The sequence below is a fragment of the Centrocercus urophasianus genome, unplaced genomic scaffold (genome assembly GCF_019232065.1).
Source record: "Centrocercus urophasianus isolate 14NV4802_14NV808 unplaced genomic scaffold, USGS_Curo_1.0 seq_10, whole genome shotgun sequence".
Classification (NCBI taxonomy): Eukaryota; Metazoa; Chordata; class Aves; order Galliformes; family Phasianidae; genus Centrocercus; species Centrocercus urophasianus.
This window is the reverse complement of record NW_024884142.1, coordinates 69492111-69512242: the sequence shown is the minus strand read 5'-3', so window position 1 is coordinate 69512242 and position 20132 is coordinate 69492111. Positions and strand designations below refer to the sequence as shown.

Genomic DNA, 20132 nt, shown 5'->3' with positions numbered 1-20132 from the left:
AGCGCTTTAACTGCTGTTTTGTTCAGACCTATGCTTTTGTAAAACTGTAGTGATAATGTTAGCTAATAACTTACTGCATCTTAATGCCATGAGTCAGGGAAGAAACATAACTGTTCTAAGTTGGCCTGACAGTGTACATGTGAAAACATTGCTGCCAGCAGCTGGGAGTTGGGATTTGTGTGCCGAGTTCCTGTTAGCAGTGTACAGACTGCAGAGGCTTACCAGCAGCAGCATAGACCTAGAGGCAGTGTAGTGTGCTTGAAACTTTCCTCAATTGTTAGTCAATTTCTAATAGTCCTTGAAAGTAATGATAAAGTTGTGTTGCTCTTCTAGCCTTTATAGCAGATGACATTGCATATTGACATTAAACATTAACAGCACCACCTCCTTGTTAATACTGCTTTAAATCATCCCTTTACTTTGAACAAGAACAATGTAAGTTGTCTTTAAAGAAACATTATTTAATGAACTAGAAATACGAGAAGTATAAACCCAACTGTTTTTGCTGAAATGGAATTTTCTTCAGACTTGCAAAGAAAATCTTAGTGTAATTAAATTCCATCTCCCTTCTACCTTCCTCCTAAGAACCTAACACTTTGTATGGAGTGCTGATCCTTTGCTTATTTTGGTACTCTATAAAATTATATAGTCTTAAACTGAAATATAAGAGCCTACACTTACTATGTGCTTGTAAAGTTTGTATTTTAATGCAAAAGTCTGGGCTGTTTTCTTCTGTTCAACATGCGGTGTTAATGCCACAGTGGAGAGGAAGGGCTTTAAGTGGCTTACAATTGAAATAGGAGTACATTTCAACTGAAAATACTCCTAGATGAGGAATGTTGCCTTAAGGTACTCAGCGCTAACTGCTGTGTGTTTTCAGGTACAGAAACCTAAAGCTTCTGCCATAAGTACCATTGAGGTACAGTTAGTTCAGAAATGTGATATGAGTCTAAATACTTGCCTCCCTTGTGGCAGAGGAGACCTTCACTTGTGTGAGGCCTTGTTCAGCCTGGGTTCATCCACAAGGGAAAACTTCCTTTGGTTTATCTTAGCAGTAGTTATTGCTAAAAGGGAGACTTACTTTTACATGAAAATAATTTGTTTACCTAGAACATCACTGCTCTTTGAAAAAACTTCAATTTCCATTTATTTCCCTGAAAAGGTCTGGTAACTTAGTAGCATCAGTGCAAAGAAAGCGCAGCTGCATGTTGTCAGCATGGGAGGGCTGAACCATCTGTTATATTGAGTAACTTCACAGCTTATAAGGACTTGTTTACAGGAGGAGAGGTGCCTGTGTTCCAGCAGCGTGGTGCTGGCAGGGGTGTAGCACATTGCTTGTGGCATATAACACCGTGGCAGGAGGGTGGTGAGGATGTGGCTTCCTTGTAATGCAGCCCAAACCTGGAGTGTTTGGGCTATGGCTCCATGACAGCAGACAGCATGGTGGATGCTGTCTGTGTGGGCCTCAGCAGCAGGGCTGTGCTTCTGCCTGTGTCCTGCAGCCCGGCCTGAGGTCTGCTCACATCTCACTGCTGCTGCAGCTATGGCTGCTGGATGCTCTACTGTGGAGCTGTGTGTACGAGGCTGTGCAGGAGACTAGGCAGAAAGCTTTCCTTCGGAAAGCAAGGCCAACAAATACTTGTGTTGTCTTTGAGCCTCTGCGCACAGCAGTCGCTACGACACACAGGGTAACACAGGCACTCCCCTCATGCCCTGCTATTGGCACAAGGCTGTGTCCTTAGGGCTCGCGAGTACCTCAAGCCTGGCACCGAAGCATTCTCAGGTAACCTGAGGATGGGCCCTTACCTGCGGGACGTCAGATTCTAGCTTACTCTCTGGATTTCCTTATGAGAGCCCTGCCCTCAGTGCCAGAAGGGCACTCCTCCTGCTGCAAGGGACCCCCTGCTCATGTGCTGGACTGCCTAGGGAGTACTGGGCAGTGAGTGGCAGTGGGGTCTCCGTGTGGTGGAACATACGTGCCTGGTGCCTATGGCAGAATAATTTCTAATTGGCTGAAACATTCCAAAATTGCTGTTATCCCTCAATACTGCCCCATTTTTTCTGATGGTGGAATAAACTAAACCAGAATTCTGGCAGTGCTGTGTACAGTCCATGCCACTGAGATTAAAAAAAGTATTGGTGTTTTTAGACACCACAGACTGCTGTTTTTTAAAATGTCCTTCTATGACACTCTGTTTTGAATAGCTGATGAAGTCATCTTTTACAATGTGGAGGTTTCCTTCTCCATGACCCTTTGGAAAACTAGGCCAATCCTTTGTGAAAGTGCAGCTGCAGGCTGAGCCCTGAGCTATTCAGCTGAATTACAGATGGAGGTACTGAAGGACTTGCACAGATATTCCACAGCCACATCTGAGACTCTCACAAGCAAAAAAGTGCACGCACACACACAGTGATGCAGCTTGCACTGCTTTGGCCCTGAAATGCCGCAGAGGGTGGTGACAGATGTGGGACAACCCGAAACTTAGATCGCATAACTGAGACTACTGTCCAAATGTGTCTTAAATTCTGGGTGGGCCATGCCCACCGTGCTCTGGTGCAGAGCCTGTCCCTAACCCCCACTGCCTCCCCCCTGACGCAGCTCCATGCCGTTCCCTCAGGCCCTGTCGCTGTCATACAGAGCAGAGCTCAGCGCTGCCCTTCTGCTCCCTGTGAGGAGCTGCAGCCGCCATCAGGCCTCCCCTCAGCTCCTCTGCTCTGGGTTGAACCCAAGGGCCTCAGCCGTTCCTCACACGCCTTGCTCTACAGACCTTACATCTTCGTAGCCCCTCCTTTGGACACACACTCATAGTTTTACGTCCTTCTTATCCTGTGGCATCCAAACCTGCACCCAGTGCTGGAGGCTGCAGGAGGCAGCCAGGAAAGCAGGGCCTGGCCAGCATCGGACTGTGTGTGTGACTCTCGCCTTCATTTGCCTTTCTGCCAGTGCTGGGAGTGGCAGGAAGTTTCAGCAATCAGTGAACTGCTGCATAAACTCAGAAGCAGCTTAAAAAGATAGCTGCTAAATGCTTAACACATTGTAAACTCCAAGAGGGAACAAACAAAGGCAAGTGCAGGAAACCTGTAATGCAGTCATTCACGCTGCTGCTTTCTGTCCTTGCACACAAGCTACCTTACAGCAGGTTTTTGTTCCGTTTCCTGCTTCAGTAGATAATCTTTGATCTGCAGAATCACTTAGGTGCTAAGTTACTGAAATAGAAACAATTTTCACAAATAAAAAAATATTATGACATGGTAGTCCAGGGAAGATGCGTTTTACACCAAACAGTGATGGTGGATCAGACTCTCGGGCCCTCACTGGGACACCACTGACATAGGATACAAAAGCAGGTCTTTCTTTTCTGATCTGTACCTGGCCTTAGTTGATGTTGCATTAGCCCACACTAGCACTTCTAAAGCTCTTTGCTTACAGTTTCCCCTAAGTTCTAACAAATACTCTTACTGGATGTGTGGAGATGTGTGCCTGGGGGGAGCAGTGTGGAGTGCTAGCTCTGAAACAGTGTGGATGCCTGAGATAAGTCAAAAGTAAGAAGGTTCAGCAGTACCGAGATCTCCCTGAGAGAAGTCCTCAGTTGTAATCACGTGCTTGAAGTACTACTAATTGCATACAAGGTGAGAGACACAGGAAGATAAGGTTTTCTTTTCTTCCAGCCTTCCTGTATGTCACTTATGGCACAGGCTGGACTTGTGTTTGGGCCGCACTGAACTTTCAGCTCTGCAGGGCTGGTGAGTGAAGTTGATAAGATAAGCTCTTGTGTTATAAAAGGACTTTTGCCTTTGTGGTAAGAAGGTAGTAAAAGAGGAAGGGGAGAGGTAATTAGTAGGACTTGCAATATTTTTTCTGAGGGACTTGCAGCTCGTTCACATCATGCTGAGAAAAAAAAACAGACTGGAAAATCGTTGAGTTAGCTGAGGTGGGGTCACACACAGCAGCTCATGCAGGGTGTGAATGGTGGAGCTACATAACCAAAGCCCGATCTGCACTGCACACGTTTGCTCTGCTGTGTGGTCCCTGCTACTGTCAGCACATCCATGGGGTCCTGGGGCCTCCAGCACAGCCTGGGGCCTCTGAGGATTTGATTCTCTGAAATAGAACTGGGCAGTCTTTGGGTGAGTGGTCCCCCGCGCTGCCTCAGGCTTTGTGGGTTCTCTTGAGTTGCAAAAAATGTTCACAAGAGCCCTCTAGAGATGCTGTCCATCCATCCATTGAAGCTGCACAGGTAGCAGTACTCAGTCAAGGCAGATGGGGCTTCATCTAGCAGAATCTTGAAAACCTCCAAGGACAGAGACCACACAACCTGTCTAGGCAACCCATTCACATCCTGTGCTACCCTTAGTAAATATGTTCATCCTATTGCCTGGCCTGAAGCCCCTGCTACATCATCTGCCACTACCAAGAGGGGTGTGACTGCCCTACCAATAATTCTGGGCAGTTACTAGATCACTCCATAGTCTGTTCCTCCTCAGACTAATCCCACACTTTCAACAACCTCATCGATCAGGAGGCCCCAAAATGGACAGCAATATTGCACACAGCATCATGCACTGTGAGATAATCATAGAATCACAGAATGCTTTGGCTTGGATCTCAAAGCCCACCCAGCCCCAACCCGCTGCTGTGGGCAGGGCTGCCCCCCACCAACTCAGGCTGCCCAGGGCCCCGTCCAACCTGGCCCTGTGTGCCTCCAGGAATGGGGCACCCACAGCTTATCTGGGCAGCAGTGCCAGCACCTCACCACTCTCTGAGTAAACAATTTCTTCCTAACACCTAACCTGAATCTTTCCTCTTTTAGCTTCAAGCCATTCCGCCTTGTCCTATCACTATCAGACCGTGTAAAAAGCTGGTCCCCCTCCTTTTTATAATTTCCCTTCAAGTTCTGGAATGCCGCAATGAGGTCTCCTTCGGACCTTCTCCAGGCTGAACAAGCCCAGCTCCTTCAGCCTTTCTTTGTAGGAGGGAGAGGTGCTCCAGCCCTCTCATCATCTTCATGGCAACCTCTGGATCTGCTCTAACAGCTCTATCTTTCTTCTGCTGGGGCCTCAGACCTGGATGCAGTACTCCAGATGGGGCCTTGCAAGGGCAGAGTAGATGAGGACATTGATCTCTCACCCTTGCTGGCCCCCCCCTCTTTTGATGCAGCTCCTTGATTTGTTGGCCACCTGCTTCCTGACATAACCCAGCCTGTGATCTGCCCTGTTTGCAACAAGAACACTGTTTGCCCATATCCAACTTGGTATCCAGGTTAAGCACTATCCATACAGCAGGGCTGCTGTACACAGCAACCTCTGTTGTACACTCTCGTATAAGCAGCTTTCCTGTAATAATAATAATATTAACAGTAATTTGTATTCATTAAGTCATTAAATAGTAAGTCGAGGATCTAAGAAATAAATATTAGACAAAACTTGTGCGAGTTAAATGTCTTGTGTATTTTCCTTGCTCTGGGAGTCCTCAGAGGAAGAGGCTACGATAGAGCAATAAAAACTATTTTGGTACTTACATATCAAAGACTGTAACAGTTAAATGTTACAAAATGCATTTGGGCTCCAGAAGGCATTCTTTCAGGCACAGTCTTTGCAGGAAATCGCCTGTTCACAGGGAAGGGGAGGATCTCAGAGGATCACAAGGCGGGATTTCAGTGCGAGAGCCGAATGGCTCACTGTGATACCTGGCTGCCACAGCAGCCACTTTCTCCAAAGCAGTGATGTGAAGCGGGTGACAGTAACCTGGCACTCAGGTCTGCTGGACGCTGAGGGACTGAGGAAAACCTGTGACCTGCTAGTGGTGGAGCCAGGCGTGGAGGCCATGTGGTAGGAACAGGAGGCGGACAGACTGCAAAGTCTCTGGCAGCTCCCGGACATTCCTCAGGCAGGGGCTGCTACTATTGCTTCAGCAGCAGCTTGGCTCAGCCCTGGGATATTTATGTGGCTCCATGGCTTGGCAGCCTGCCACTGCTTTTCTATTTTTTTTTAAAGAAACGGCCATGAAAGGGAAATGATAGATTCCAAGAGTTTCTTTCAGCAGACTATTGAAGCAAATGAAAAGTTTTCAGGAATTAGCTTGCTTTTATATCTAGTTACTGCCTTGGAAAGTACACTACGTGACATTGAATACAAGCATCACTATCTTGTTCCAAAACAAAACGTGAAAATCACACAACTGAAAGCAACTGAAAGGCTGGTGGGGGAAGGGTGCAAATGGTCTCCCCTCAAACAGCGGCTGTGTCTTCTGAGTTCCAGCTACTATGGACCCCACTGGCAATGCCTGTTAGATGGAAGACATTGCTGATGTACTGGTAATGGAACTCTCCTGCATTCTATCAGTTTTGCCACCACACCAAGAGCATGCAACGCAATAAAAATCTGTCATTTGTTGCATGCCATAGCCTTGCAGTTCTCAGGGACTGGAGGCATGGACTCAAGTGTGCTTATGGACACAGCTACAGAGAAGCAAACACATCGAAATGCTCAGTCTTGATTAGGATATTAAGAGCATGGTGTCTGCCACATAGAGAATGTGAGGATTCCTTTTTCCTTGTATCAGGTGGACCCTGAAGAAGAAGACTCACTGCATCATCGACAATGTTAGATGGAGGTCTCAAGAATGCTTGCACAGGTGCCAGAGGCATGCTAGAGGAAGCATGGTGTTCCCAATGGGAGGATGGTGACGTAGAAAATGATGACTAGAAATAGTGAATGGGTTTTTGGGTTAAGAGGACCGTTGTGCATGTCAGCAGGGGTATGAAGCCCTCTATGGTAGTGGTTCAAAGGCACATTCTGAAGTTTAGAAAGAAACGGCTGAGCTCTTGGTGAGTCTGACTAGAAGATTACCAAAGAACACTCTGTTAGTCAATATCAGCACTAAGAAACCAAGTAAAACAAGTTCTGTCACAGTCTCCCAACACTGCTGCAGGGTGACCCTCAACAGCTTTAAGTGTTGGATGAACATGCCATAAGAAAAGCAGTAATCATCAGTAGTTGCAGATTTCTTTAGGGTGCCTGGGCAGATTATCTCCCTTTCTGAGGAACTGATCATTGGAAATCATTGCTAAGAACAGTCTTAGCCAGGGTTTTGCTAGCCATCAGTCTGCAATTTACTTGCAGGATCATCTCATCCAAGGCTCTTTATCTACCTGCCCCAGATTGAAGGTTTAAGCTTAGCGTAATGTTTTCAGTTTAAGAATGATGTATATTCCAAGGCCCTGAGTTGTATTAACTAAACTCAGCTCCATTTCTAACTTACTAGTTCTTTGTTCAGATTAAAAAAAAAAAAGATCAGAAGCTCATCATTTTCATCTTCTGAACTGTAAAACTTTGTTTTGATCAGTTTTCCAAGGTGATTTTACTGTATCTGCTTCAAACTTTCATTAGTAATCACTGAGCTCCTGACATAAGCTACAGAATACAGGTATGAGAGAAGCATGGGAATTAACGTACTGAGCTGGGGTAATTCACTTGGGAGCTCACTAACGCTTCATTGTTATCCCCTTGAAAAAGTCATCCTACCAAAAGCCAGAGTCATTTATTAATGACACCAAGTGACCTTTCCTTCACAGCACTCTAGGTCTTGGGTTGGGTGGTAACAAACAAAACAGCCTGGAAATCTGCAAAGTGAATGGAGAAATCAAAGCCATCATCTCCTAAAAGTCTGCTTGGGTAAAGCTGTAATTGACAACTTTGGGATGACAGTTGTAATTGCCTCTGTTGTCAACTAAAACATCTTAATTCTTGGCTTTTGAGTCTTTCACAATTTTTGGTGGCTAAAGCACTACCTCTGTTATAGAGAAGGGTGCTGGAGAGTAGAGGCAATCTGATCACGCACAACTCTGTTACAGAGCTGGCAATTCACCTTACTTAGATTGCCATATTTCTGCCTGCTGCCTTGACTCCTTCCTGGAAGGCTTGGAGGGTACACACACAACCCTTGTGTGGTGTGCTTCTGTCGCTGCCAGGAGCTCTGAATGCAATCCTGCTGGAAGAGGGCTGGTGAACACCAAGAGTGTCAGTAGCACAAGCAGCACAATGAGTAAGGCATGCAGGAACTGAAAATGCCACAGGCCCATTTATGTACTTTGGTGGCACTTTAGATTGCCTTGAAGTTGGGAGACTTTGTGCACGGTTAACTCTCAGTGCATTCCTTCCCTGCTATTGCAGACCCCTCCCTTTCACATCAGCTAAATCCTTCTCAGCTTCCTTTTCTACCCCCCCCATCTCCATTCAGCAAAGGCTCCAACTTTTTATGAGCTCCATTTTACCCCAGCTTTAAATAATGAAACTCAAACATGTTGGCCAGACTGTTGCATATTACCACTTATTCCACTTTTTCTGCTAACATTTGTGTGAAACACACTCATTTTATATTTTGTACAGTGAAGTAGCATTAGACTGGTGATCTAAGCAATGCAGATAAATCTATGTAGAATCAACAGTTATTGGCCAGAATTACTAATACTGCAGTTAAGCAGCCAGAGGTAGTAGTTGTAACTACAGTAGCACAAAACAAGAGCCAAATAATACTGGAGATAATCTAATCCTGCTGTTTGCTCCTCATCGTGGTCACAGTACTCAATCATTTTAAAAGATGCCCTTACATGCATGCTACCTTCTTTCCTGTCAGCACAAAACCGCATTCTCTTCTTTCTCAACAACTGATTTTTGCCGAAGATTAAATTTTAATCCAGACATTTTTGTCTTCTGACCTCCCCAGCTGAATTGTGACCTCACAGCAAGAAGATCCCTGCTTAGGTTGCAGTTCCTTTTCTTACGTCAGATAGGAAAGAACTCAACCATGTATTAAAATAGGAGTGTGCACTAAGTACTCGCTCAGTTTCCTATAGTCACTCCAGGGGCTTTGAGGCAACAATTCCTACCCGATCCAAAGAGAAGGAGCACCTTTCTCCTCGCAGCACAAAATTAGGAGTAACATTTTTGTCCTGTGAATTAGAGCTAAATGTGAGTCAAATTCCAAGGTTGAATTCTCTGGTGAAGGTAATGTTTTGTTGTCATAACTCCAGGTCTCTGGGGTTTTTTTTAATATCAATTTCTGAACTGAAAGTTCTCCATAAAACTTATCTTCATTCTTTCACTTCCTCCAGAAGAAACAAGAGGAACAGGGTACAAATAAAGAATGCAGATTTGTTTTCTTCTTGTACGAGGCAAATCCATAAAGTGTAAAAGTTGAACTATCTCTGTATTAGCAGCATGTTGGTTTAGTGCTTTGATGTATACTTCCAAATTTAAATAGAGCCATGCTGCTGCTTACAGCTGGACATCCCCACTCCCACCAACCTGAGTCACAAACTCTCTCAAACTAAGCCCAGGGTAGAGAGAAAGGACTGTTTTTGCTCATTTAATGCCTTCAGACCAGAAATGCTTATAACATAATATACTATAAGCCAGTTTGTGGAAACCCTAAATACACTCTTCACTATATAGGCGGAAGCATGCAAACAAAGGCATACATACTACACCACCATTCATATTCTTGTCAGTACACAATTAGAGCCAACACTATTTTCAAATAAGACAAATAAGATACTTTCTATGAAAGTATATGTCTATATTTCTTTTAACTGAAGATTTATAGTGACATACACTAATGATGTGCCTTTTCAGATGAACCATCACCACTTATAAATCACATCAATTGTTGCTCTACCAACTGTACCGAAATGTCTTAAAAATCTTCTTCAGTGAAATTAAAAAATGTTACATAAATAGGTGAAATTCCTCCTGAAGTGTTTTTATTCTTAATTTTGCACAGATGGAACAAAGATGGAAACTCAGCTTCATAGCCTCTATAAGTTTTTTGAAGTTACAGAAGCTACTGATAACTTCCACTTTGCACAAGCAAAGCACTCACCTACCGTTTAAATATTCCCATTTTCCAAGTGCTACACTTAGCAGCAGCACTACAAGATGCATTTACTCAGAACAGCTGATGAAAATACCTTGCATTTAAATGAGATGAAATTACAACTTTGCTTTGTTTGTAAGTTAAAGCAGCCCCCAAATGTTGTCATTAATTCTCTGAGACTGTGCAACACAGCGTCAATTGCCAAATGTTTAACAAGTCAAAAACAAGGAGGTCATTGCTAACTGTGAACATAGTCACATATGTACATACATGAAACAAAGAAAGGCTTATATACAGATTTAACAGATTCACTCTGGATTTCTTACTTAAATCTTCTAGGAAAACCAGCATGATTTATTAGTTTCAGTTATCTGACATACTTACAGGGCACACTGCCATTTTTGGACCACCTTTTCTCAATGCTGTATTACACCACATATACAGACTCCCCTATAGTACGACTACGAATTGCTTCTTTCATTACCAGTTTGTTTTTTTTCTGGATCAAAAGAACTGCCTTCAAATAACATTTTGTTTCTCATTCCTTCCTTAAGCATTCTTTGCCGAATCCTCTGTTGAGCTAAATTGTACCTGCAGTAAAACCTAGAAAGAGAGACAAACAGAAAATGGGATTCACTCCTTTTTAATGTGTATGACAGTATCAAATCAGTGTTATTCAGCCAGCTGAAAAGTTGAAACCATACACAACATTGGCAGACATCATCATAAAATAACTCTTAAAGAAAATACCAAGGTACCTGATATTTCTTTAAGGCAAACATTACTCAGCCACTGAGAAGGAGAACATACAACATACAATTCCAATGGAAAATTCTCAGTTTTACAATTTGGACCTTAACCTCACGAACTTTTAGTATGCTGCCTTCCCAGGGCAGAAGAAAAACCAGTTGTTTTCTGTTTGTTTTCCTTCTGATACAGAAATAAGAATTCAAAGACATGGACTTTTTTTCCCTTAAAAAAAAAAAAAGTCTGGGAAAGAAAAAAGAGGATACTTTGCTAGGTAGGTTATTTTTTGTGTTTCAAAAGCAGTGGGTAAGGTCACAGAAGGATTGCACTGTACAAAGCAGCCAAAGGTCTGCCAAAATTCAAGGAGCATTTTACATACCAGTATCCTAACATTGTGCAAATAAAGCCACCGACTGCAAAGTCACACGATCTTCTTACTCTACCTGAAACAAAGACAAAAATGCTAAAAAAATTAGAGAAATAGCTTGGGTGACTTCCCATTATTCATAAAGTCTAACAGAAAAAAATGAATGAATTTATCTTTAAGAATCAACACATGAGAAGATACAGAAGGTGTACTTACTAGTTGCTAAAAAGTGTCCAAGACCCACAACTAAAGATCCCAGAGAGCCATACAGCACTGATTCTCGTGCACATGGCACATTTTTAACATCAAGAAATCCTAGGAGCTTGAAGGACTATAAGGAGGAAAAAAAAAAAAAAAAAAGCACAAATTAATATTTCAATGAAAAAATGACTTTGGTAAACTTCTACCATGCCAGTTTCAGACTAAAACTGACTGAGCAGTCAACAATAAACACTGGAGGATTCCTTGCTTCCAAGGATCTATTTATATTTGAACAAAAACAATTTATATTTGAGCAAAAGGTGAACATGCACAGCTCCATCAAGAATTGTTAGGAAAGAGTCAGCAATTGATTTATCATTTGTTCATTTTGTACATCATTTTGTATAAGCCTGGTGATCTATCATTCCTATTGAAGATTATAAAAGAACTACTTCATTTCTTCCTTTATATTCCCTCCCTTAGAAAGGGAAGGGAGAAAACCCATAGGAAGCCAGTTCTGTCCAAAACCAACTTACATCAGGACAGACAGGTAAGGTCACAACCAACTAGGTAAGGTTATGCTGTGTCATTTTAATAAGTGAAAAAGTAAATGTGTTTAAAATTACGTTAAAAAAAAAAAAACTGAAAGAAATTACCGGAAAAGATGTAGATACCAGAGAATCTTATCTGAATAAAAGCACCATTCTTATCCTAATCCTATGTATAGGCACAGGCTGTTCAGGTAAATTCCTCTGTATACCACGCATAGGTTCTTAAATGAACCTACTGATAAAAATTACTCAAATTAAGCCATACGCTCTTTCCAATTATAACCTACACTGGCTTTTATACGCCAATTTTCTATTTAACCTTCAAATGGCAATTACATGTGGCATTCATAAACACAACTGTGAACTGACAAATCCATTTGTAATTTCACAGATGCCTACATTGGCTCCAGCACATTCTAAGTCTCCTAATTTGAATACCACTTGTATCTCTCACCCAATAGACATCCTCACATGCGCACAAAACCTGGAATGGGAAACTACCTCTATACAGGCCTCCAAGCAACACGGTCAGAACTAAGGTACGTGAACAGGTTGCCCAAAGAGGATGCAGATGTTCCCTCCCTGGAAGCATGCAAGGGCAGGCTGGATGGGGCTCTGAGCAACCTGGTCTGGTGCAACTTATAGCAAGGGGGTTGGAACTAGATCATCTCAAGGATCCCTTTCAACCCAAACCATTCTATGATTCTATTAACTAGAATAAATCTGCTTTTTTCTCATTCATCTGTTAGATTTTGAAGATGGAACGCTGTAGAAAGCCTCATGGGAAAGGCCGGCAGCTCTGGAAGGAGGTCAGCATCAGTGTGACACAGCATGGCTGTGCTAACAGGGATACAAGCATGTGCCAGCAGCTGGATTTGCGAGCGGGTAAGGGAATCCCCACCAGTAACTGTGCCTGTGCCCTCTGTGGACAACCACCCTGCCGCTCAACGTAATCCCTGCGTATAAGTGAGACAGAAAGGATTTGGTCTATATCGGTCTAATCTGCTAATGAATAATTTCAAGCACTCCCTTATGGAAGAGGTCATCCGATACACTTCTGTTGTTGGCTAGGAAGGTACGGTGCTACATCTGTGCTGCATGAGGCACCCTTTTAAAATAGTCCTTCACCTGTTGCCCTACTGAAATCATCCGCTGCGGCTCCAGCCACTGCTAACTGCTGGGGACACAAAGCTCGAGCGGCATGGCAGCTTCCCCAAAAGGAGAAGGCTCGACAGAAGAGCAGGCAAAAAAAAAACAGATAACCAAAAAAAAAAAAAAAAAAAAAAAAAAAAAAAAAAAAAAAAACCCCAACCAACCAACAACAACAAAACAATCCCCCAAAACTACGCAGTCCTTCCTAACCCGGTTCCATTCAGCCTCCCCTCTGCCCTGATCCCCGCTCTGATCACGGCGCAGTGACCGCTCTCCACGTCCCGCTCAGCAACCGCTTCCTCAGCACTCAAACCCGGGGCACGCCTCAGCCGAGAGCCGGCAGCGGAGCAGAGCGAGGCGAGGAACACCCGCCGCTTTCCATTACCTTCTCCGGCTCAGAGTCGCCCTCGCCCGCCATGCTGCGACAGCGCCGCGCCGGCCGCGCACCACCGAGAGCGGGCTGGGGCCGTGTAGAGCAGGCACGAAGAGCGGCCGCTCTAGCCGCCGCGTCTCTATGGTGCCCGCGCAGGGAGCGGGGGCGGGCGAGAGCGCCGGCGCCATTTTAGGTCTAGCGCTGAGATTCCAGCAAAATCCTTTGTTCGGTGAAATGGGTCACGGAGCAGGGGGCGCGCGCGCGTGCTCGCACCTAGAGGGCGGGGGCACGCGGGCGCGCAGAGGGAAGTGAGCGAGCGCGGCGCTGGCGTCCGGCCCGACCTTCCGTACGGCGCACCTCCGCCCGGTGCGGCTGGCGGCTGAGGGACCCACACCCCGAAACGTCCCGTCCCCGCCACGCGCAGGGCGGCCCGTTCTCGCTGCTAGCGCTTCCTGGAGCTGCCCCGCCGCTGACCTAAGCTGCTACCAGAGCTGTGCTATTTGGCGGTGCCGTGTACCGCCCACCCTTAGCGGGCCGCTCGCTTTTTGTTGGTGTTTGGGACGGGACAAACATACACGCAACCCTTTAGCGGCCCTGCGCCGACTCCCTTGTGCTGTCGGTCCTTTATGTAGAGGGAGAGTGACGCGGCTCCTCGTGCCTCCCCCTGCCTTTGCTGTACCATAAATCCTCGAGTATAGGCCCCCCGCCGTCCAGCGGCGGAAGGAGCAAAGCAGGGCTGAGGAGCGAGAGGAAACGTGGCAAACGCTCCGGAGCGCCCAGGGAGAGGTGGAGGTGGATCAGGCTGCGTGTACCTCTGCCATAGCCGGCAGCTGGAGCGGGCTGAAGGTGCCGGTCAGGGCGGTAACGCAGTGCTGGAGGACATCGGGAAATGGTAGACTGGGGAAGACCGGGATGAATTGTTGCAGTACGTGCTTTTGAAAGAGGGCTCGTTTGGCTCGTTTACAACTAAATCACACGAGTAATGCAAAGTGGGGGTAAATCGAGTTAGCCTACTAGAAATAACGCCTCAGACGTATAATTTTGCCTGTGGCAAGATCTAAAAAGGTAAATTGTAGAATCATAGAGTCATAGAATGGTTTGGGTTCGAAGGGATCTCAAAAGCCCACCCACCCAGCACCCTGCCATGGGCAGGGCTGCCCCTCACCAGCTCAGGCTGCCCAGGGTGCCATCCAACCTGCCCTCCAGTGCTTCAGCAGCCACAGCTTCTCAGGGCAGCTGTGCCATCAGCTCTCTGCCCTCTGAGTAAACAACTTCTACATAACATCCAGCCTAAATCTCCCCTCAAATAGCTTTGAGCCATTCCCCCATTGTCCTGTGACTTTACTGTGTAAAAAGTTGGTTTCTCTCTTATTTATAAGCTCCTTGAAGTACTGGAAGGCCACAATAAGGTCTCCCAGGAGCCTTCATTTTTTGGGGGCTGAACAAGACCATCTCAGCCTATCATAAAGAGAGGTGCTCCAGCCTTCTGATCATCTCTGTGGCCCTCCTCTCGGCCAGCTCCAACAGCTCCAAGTCTTAGTGTATCAGCAAACAGGTACTGATACAGGTTCCTACCTCCTAAGTAGTGAACCACCCCCTAGGGTCAGTTTAGGGCTTTTTATATCTCAGCTATGAAGTAAAACAAGGATGAAAGGTGTGAAATACTGCGCTTTCATCATTTAAAATAAGTAGTGTGTTTTGAAATACATTACTTTCCTCAGTGGAGTTAGATATCTTCAGGTCTTTTATAATATTTTTGGATGTATTTTGTTCTTTATGTTGAATAGAATGGACTTTTGCACTCAGTGGAATTCAGGTTTATTTGAGCGTTATGTTTTCAGGATTCAGGATCCTTTCACACAGAATGAATTTATATATAACTTGTTGAAAAGTGCTGTTCTACATTTGCCTAGAGTGCTTGAAACCTTTGATTGATAGATCAGAAACAGGTCTCAATCCTTTCCACTGGTCCCAACTCTATAATTGTTTTATTATCTCTGTAGCCACGAGATCATGCTCAGAAATCATGGAACGAACAGATCCAATACATCTACAGTTTTAAAAGGACGAGTAAATCTCGCCAGAACGGTGAGTTGTTAATATCTTTTTATCCTTAATGTAATTTATATATGTACAAACATTGGATAATTATTGTAACAAAATGTGGAAAACAAAATAAGTGGCAAAACCCCTTCTTCAAAGTTGTAATATATGTTTTTATCTTAGTTGGTTTAAGAAACACATATAATTGCATGTTATTACACAGCTACAAGCACTGAAGTGTATAGTAAAAATTCACACGAGTATGCTAATGCATCTGAAATTAACAGGGCCACAGCATTGAAGGCACTGCTTTTATTGCTGATTACTTGGCCTGGCCTGCACAAGTTAATATTTTGAAGGAGATGAATGAAAAAATCTGATTTTTTGGCTTTAAAACAGAAAATTGGATTTGGAATGAATGTACTATAGACTAGAGTACACAAATAGAACATCCTCTGTCTGATAGTCAAGAACAGGCAGAGAAGAAGCAGATATACCTCTTTTCCTAACAACATACCTTACACTGAAATACCCACTGGCAATAAAATTCAAGCTTTTTGCTCTCCGTTTGATGCTTTGTCTTTGCTCTGCCATACTGCTGCATATCATAGCTCTGCTTCTTCTGTTTTAGAAGTCATCCTACAATTAGTAACTGTTGTCCTTTGTGGAATTACAAGTAGACAGAGGGCTGCTTGGCATTGCTTGAGATCGGTGAGGATGTGTGAAATGGAGCCTCCTTAGCTTGAAAGTGGGGGGGCTGCTGATGTGACACTTACAAACAGCATTGCATGTGTGGTTCACTTTCCTTTCTTGTCTGTTTTGACCTGGTAACTCAGGGTGTGTGGTGAAGCAGGACCATGTCCTCAGACCCTTAAGGAGGGCAGTGCTTCAGACCTGCTTCTTTTCTCCTGACTTGTTTTAGAGACTGGAAGAGGGAGCTTCTTTTCTCATCCTGTCTTCATATAAAAATAAGCCATTTTTAAAATAAAATTTATTCTAGTGACTGAATCTGCTAGTTGATAAAATTGGCTGTTAAAATCTTATTTTTACTAGACCATAAATATTTTTTGTTACAATTTCAGTCAATTCGGATGAATTCAAAGTATCCAAAGCATGAAGAACTTTATTACTGTTTTGAGCAGTTTATATCGTGTCTGGGGTAAATGTGAAATGAGTCTACCTTGATTCAGTATTACCAGATCAATACTTGGCAAAGCACGCAGCATTATTTACTTGCAGTGACAACAAATGAGCAGAGTGCAGGCATGCAGTAGTTGCATTTATAGGGTACAGGAAATGTGAAAGCTGATGAAATATGCCCTCTGCTTTGCCAAAATGATCTGCTGCAAGGGCAGCACTGAGCTTCTCCTAAACACTTGATACCGCTGACCCAGCAGAGGCACAAGCCAGAGTATCTGCCCTTGTACCCTGCAAGTGAGTCCTACAGGGAGGGAGGCAGAGCAAGAGCATTGGCATACCAGCCTTCCTCCACTGGTAGCAACAGTATGCCATTTCTGGAAGCCATACATCATGCATGCATTTGGAGTTGCTGCTTTGGTTTTCTTTCCTTAAAGACCTGGCTGATATGGAAAGATACTTTTCCTTACGGACATTATGCTTTGATGCCTATGCATGCTCAGTTTTATCCATAATAGCATGCTGACTAACACTCACTCTTAGAAATTTGAGCTTTTCCTACATTTGTGCAGCCTATATTTTCATTAGTTGATCAAAAATTCATAGCACCCTTTGTTGTTAAGCTGGAAATCTGCCCACTAGTCCTTGGAATTCCTAGCTTGGGAGTGCTTTGGATCAGTTTTAGTGGTTTGGGTTGGTCTTTGGCAACCATCCTGCTTCTGGCCCATTATCCCTCACCTCTGTACATAAAGACCAGGCCACACAAGACTCTTGTCATTGTAGCAGTGGCAAACTGGCCACCACTTACTGCATATAGAGCAGTGGACAAAAAGTGCTCCTATCATACAGTGCAACCAGGAATCTGTCTTGTTGACTTCTTCCATGCTTATTTCCTTCACCATGCTGAGTGCTTTCTTGAATGGTCAGAACCTACTTAGTCTCATCACCCCTGGTCATGAGGGGAGGCGCATGTTTGCTCCTTTGAGAGCAGTGCAGATTTAGCTTGAGTGCCTGAAGTTGTTCTGTCACAGGTGTTGTTAGGTAGCAGGCCAGCATGCCTTGAAACAATTTTATCTGGACATTTTATCTGTCTTCATGGTCAACCTGGAGCTTCTTAAACAGAAGGCAATTGCCTATGGTGACCAGGTGCCAATTCATAAGCCATGAAAGGAACAGGTGCTACATTGCCAGAAGTCAGGAAGAGTCTGGTTATTCCACTCATGTCCCCAGTTTTCGTGAGGGTGTTTGTCCTTCAGGAGGTAGTCATCATATTATGGGATGCGGGTGTGTAGGAATTTTGGCACTGTGTTTTGGTAGGTCTGTGGTGGTGTTTGCAATGATGGTTGTAAAGATACCATCTAGCAGGTTTTGTCAGAGTAACCACACCTGTGGGAGCAGAGTTGAGGAGAATTGGGCAATCACAATGCACGTGTGGCTACTTCTGCTGCCAAGGCAGTCAGGAACAACACTGTAATTAAATAAAACAAATTACCTTTTTTTTTTTTTTCTTTAATTTTCCCCAGCATTAGTGCTCATGAAAATTTTCAGCTGCAAGACAGTTTTATTCTGGACTGGCTTTGCTGATGTTTTCCGTAGGATAACTTTGCCTAAGTTATTCCTAGCTACCCATACAAATGATCTTTTTAGCCACAATATGTAAGAGTTGTTAGTTCAACACACTCCTCTTACTACCAAGGAAATGAGGACAGGCTTCTATGGCTTTATTTCTTCTGCCAAATCTCTGAATCTGTTTATCTTATTCAAACACCTGATTTAAAAAGAATGAAGAGCTTCTATTAAAAAAAAGGCTTATATAAAATCTTAATAACTATAATTTCAGTTAAACTGCTGAAGGTAGAGTTACATTTAGAATTTCCTGACTTCTTAGTAGCAACTGGATTTTTGGATGTATCTGACTGAAAACAGAACTGACATTTTCCTAATTAATTGACATTTTTTGTGATGAAACTATATTCTATTTTATCTATAAAGCATTTTCCTTGAATGTATTAGTGGTAAATAGAAAGACACTAAGCTTTCTTGTACGTCATTATAATCCACTCCAAGCTGATAATGGTAATATTTCTTGGGGGGGTGGGGGGGTTGGTCCATTATTTTTTTAAGTTGCAGCTTTGTAACATGTAGAATGTGTTTTCTGAAATCGAAGCCATGGAGATGTCTGTTACTTCTGAGACAAATCTGAATAATACTGACCTAGTGATCGTAGGGTTATAGAAACAGGAGTGTGGAAGGGAACCTGGAAGATTTGCTCATCCATTCCTTTCACCCAGATATACTTTAGTTATGCCGTCTTTTCTTGTCTGTCTTAAGCTGTTTATCTAAGTGTTCCATAGAGAAGAATCCTCTCAGCTTCCCTTGACAGTCAGTTTCCTAATTGTAATCAGATTGAAATTAGATAAGTAATTAAATTATTAGATAGGTACTCCAATAGGCTTTAGATTACTCGTCCCAATTACAGATCAATTTGCAGAAAATGAATTATTATTTTATGTATCTGCCATATTTTGGTCATGACTTTTTGGCACGTGGGTTTTTTGTATGTTGAATTTCTACAAGTGAAATCACAGTCTTTTTCATTAAAAACTGTATTTTACTACGGTTCTAAACCTATGAACATCCTATAGTCAGGTCTCACAGATCAGAGTGTTGCCACTTGTATTTCTGCCAAAGATTCCCAGAAGCATTCTAATTTTATTGTTATAGAGGGGTGTCCGGAGGTTTCCCTCATGAGCAGCGTGAGGGGGGGGAGATTATCATGAGCACTGAGCCTCGTGTTCTGTGTCATACGAGTGTGTCGGGTTTAATCTTTATTAATTCATCGGGGAATAAAGAAAACTAGATCTAATAAGGTATTTCTATAATTGTTTCTTCTGGGATGTGATTTCTGAAAATTCACAGAATCACAGAATTGTAGGGGTTGGAAGGGACCTCCAGAGATCATCGTGTCCAACCCCCCTGCCAAAGCAGGTTCCCTGCAGCAGGTCGCACAGGTCACACAATTCTTAACAAGCTGAAGAGCCAGTAAGAAATTTATTTAGAAATAAGCTATTTAAAAATTACTGCAAAGTTCAGAGAGAAAAAAAAAATCTATTGAAGTCTGCTAAATACTCGATGGCCTCTCAGGCTTAAGAATTCCCACACCTAGAGGTTGCAAAGGTATTGTGAAGAAGTATTACTGTGTGTTTCTCCTGTCCTTATGCTTTTCCCTGTATATCCAGTGCTGGCTAAAGTAGCTTTTTTTATTACCATTGCTCTTTAATTTTAGCCGAGATTAAATCTCAGGGAAGGGAAAGAATGTTCTTACTGCATTAATATGCTAAGGTCTTCACAACTGGTTCATTTTTAACACAGGCAGCAGTAGAATATGATGGTATCACTGAAGTGAAGGGTAAGAGAGGAGTGTAGTGTTCAAGAGCTGCTGCGCTGCTGTGTTCTGCAAGCAGTGTGCTGTTAAAGTAGGTATACCATTACCACTGTGCAGGGAAAGAGGAGCAGAGTTTCTGAGGAGCAGAATATATCAAAGTAGACACTCAGACAACTGGGAAAGATATCCAGAAATGATGCAATGTATAAAAAGGAAGAAAAATAAGTGATGTGTCAGGTACATCTCATTGTATCTCCATCCATCCATCCATCCATCCATCCATCCATCCATCCATCCATCCA

The 20132-nt window shown here is 43.6% G+C and overlaps 1 protein-coding gene and 1 long non-coding RNA gene across 3 annotated transcripts in view; one reads left to right on the top strand and one right to left on the bottom strand.

The window, feature by feature from the left end:
• Nucleotides 1-9739: 9739 nt before the first annotated feature.
• Nucleotides 9740-13360, bottom strand: LOC122155714 (cytochrome c oxidase assembly protein COX20, mitochondrial). 2 transcript variants are annotated; one of them, XM_042809808.1, is made up of 4 exons: nt 13278-13360; nt 11205-11319; nt 11001-11064; nt 9740-10477 (listed from the first exon to the last, which is right to left on the bottom strand). In XM_042809808.1, the coding sequence occupies exons 1-4, from the start codon at nt 13308-13310 to the stop codon at nt 10336-10338; spliced, it is 354 nt and encodes a 117-aa protein (XP_042665742.1). In that variant the 5' UTR covers nt 13311-13360; the 3' UTR covers nt 9740-10335. The 2 variants fall into 2 exon arrangements, with proteins under 2 accessions (XP_042665742.1, XP_042665751.1); XM_042809817.1 differs by lacking the exon at nt 13278-13360 and adding an exon at nt 13103-13184 and having other exon boundaries at nt 11001-11084.
• A 390-nt stretch (nt 13361-13750) lies between these two features.
• The window catches only part of LOC122155726, a 6637-nt gene continuing 255 nt past the window's right edge, over nt 13751-20132 (top strand). Inside the window, exons 1-2 of the long non-coding RNA XR_006167302.1 lie at nt 13751-14190; nt 15269-15353. This is a non-coding gene — a long non-coding RNA (uncharacterized LOC122155726). The remainder of the gene's footprint in view (nt 14191-15268; nt 15354-20132) is intronic.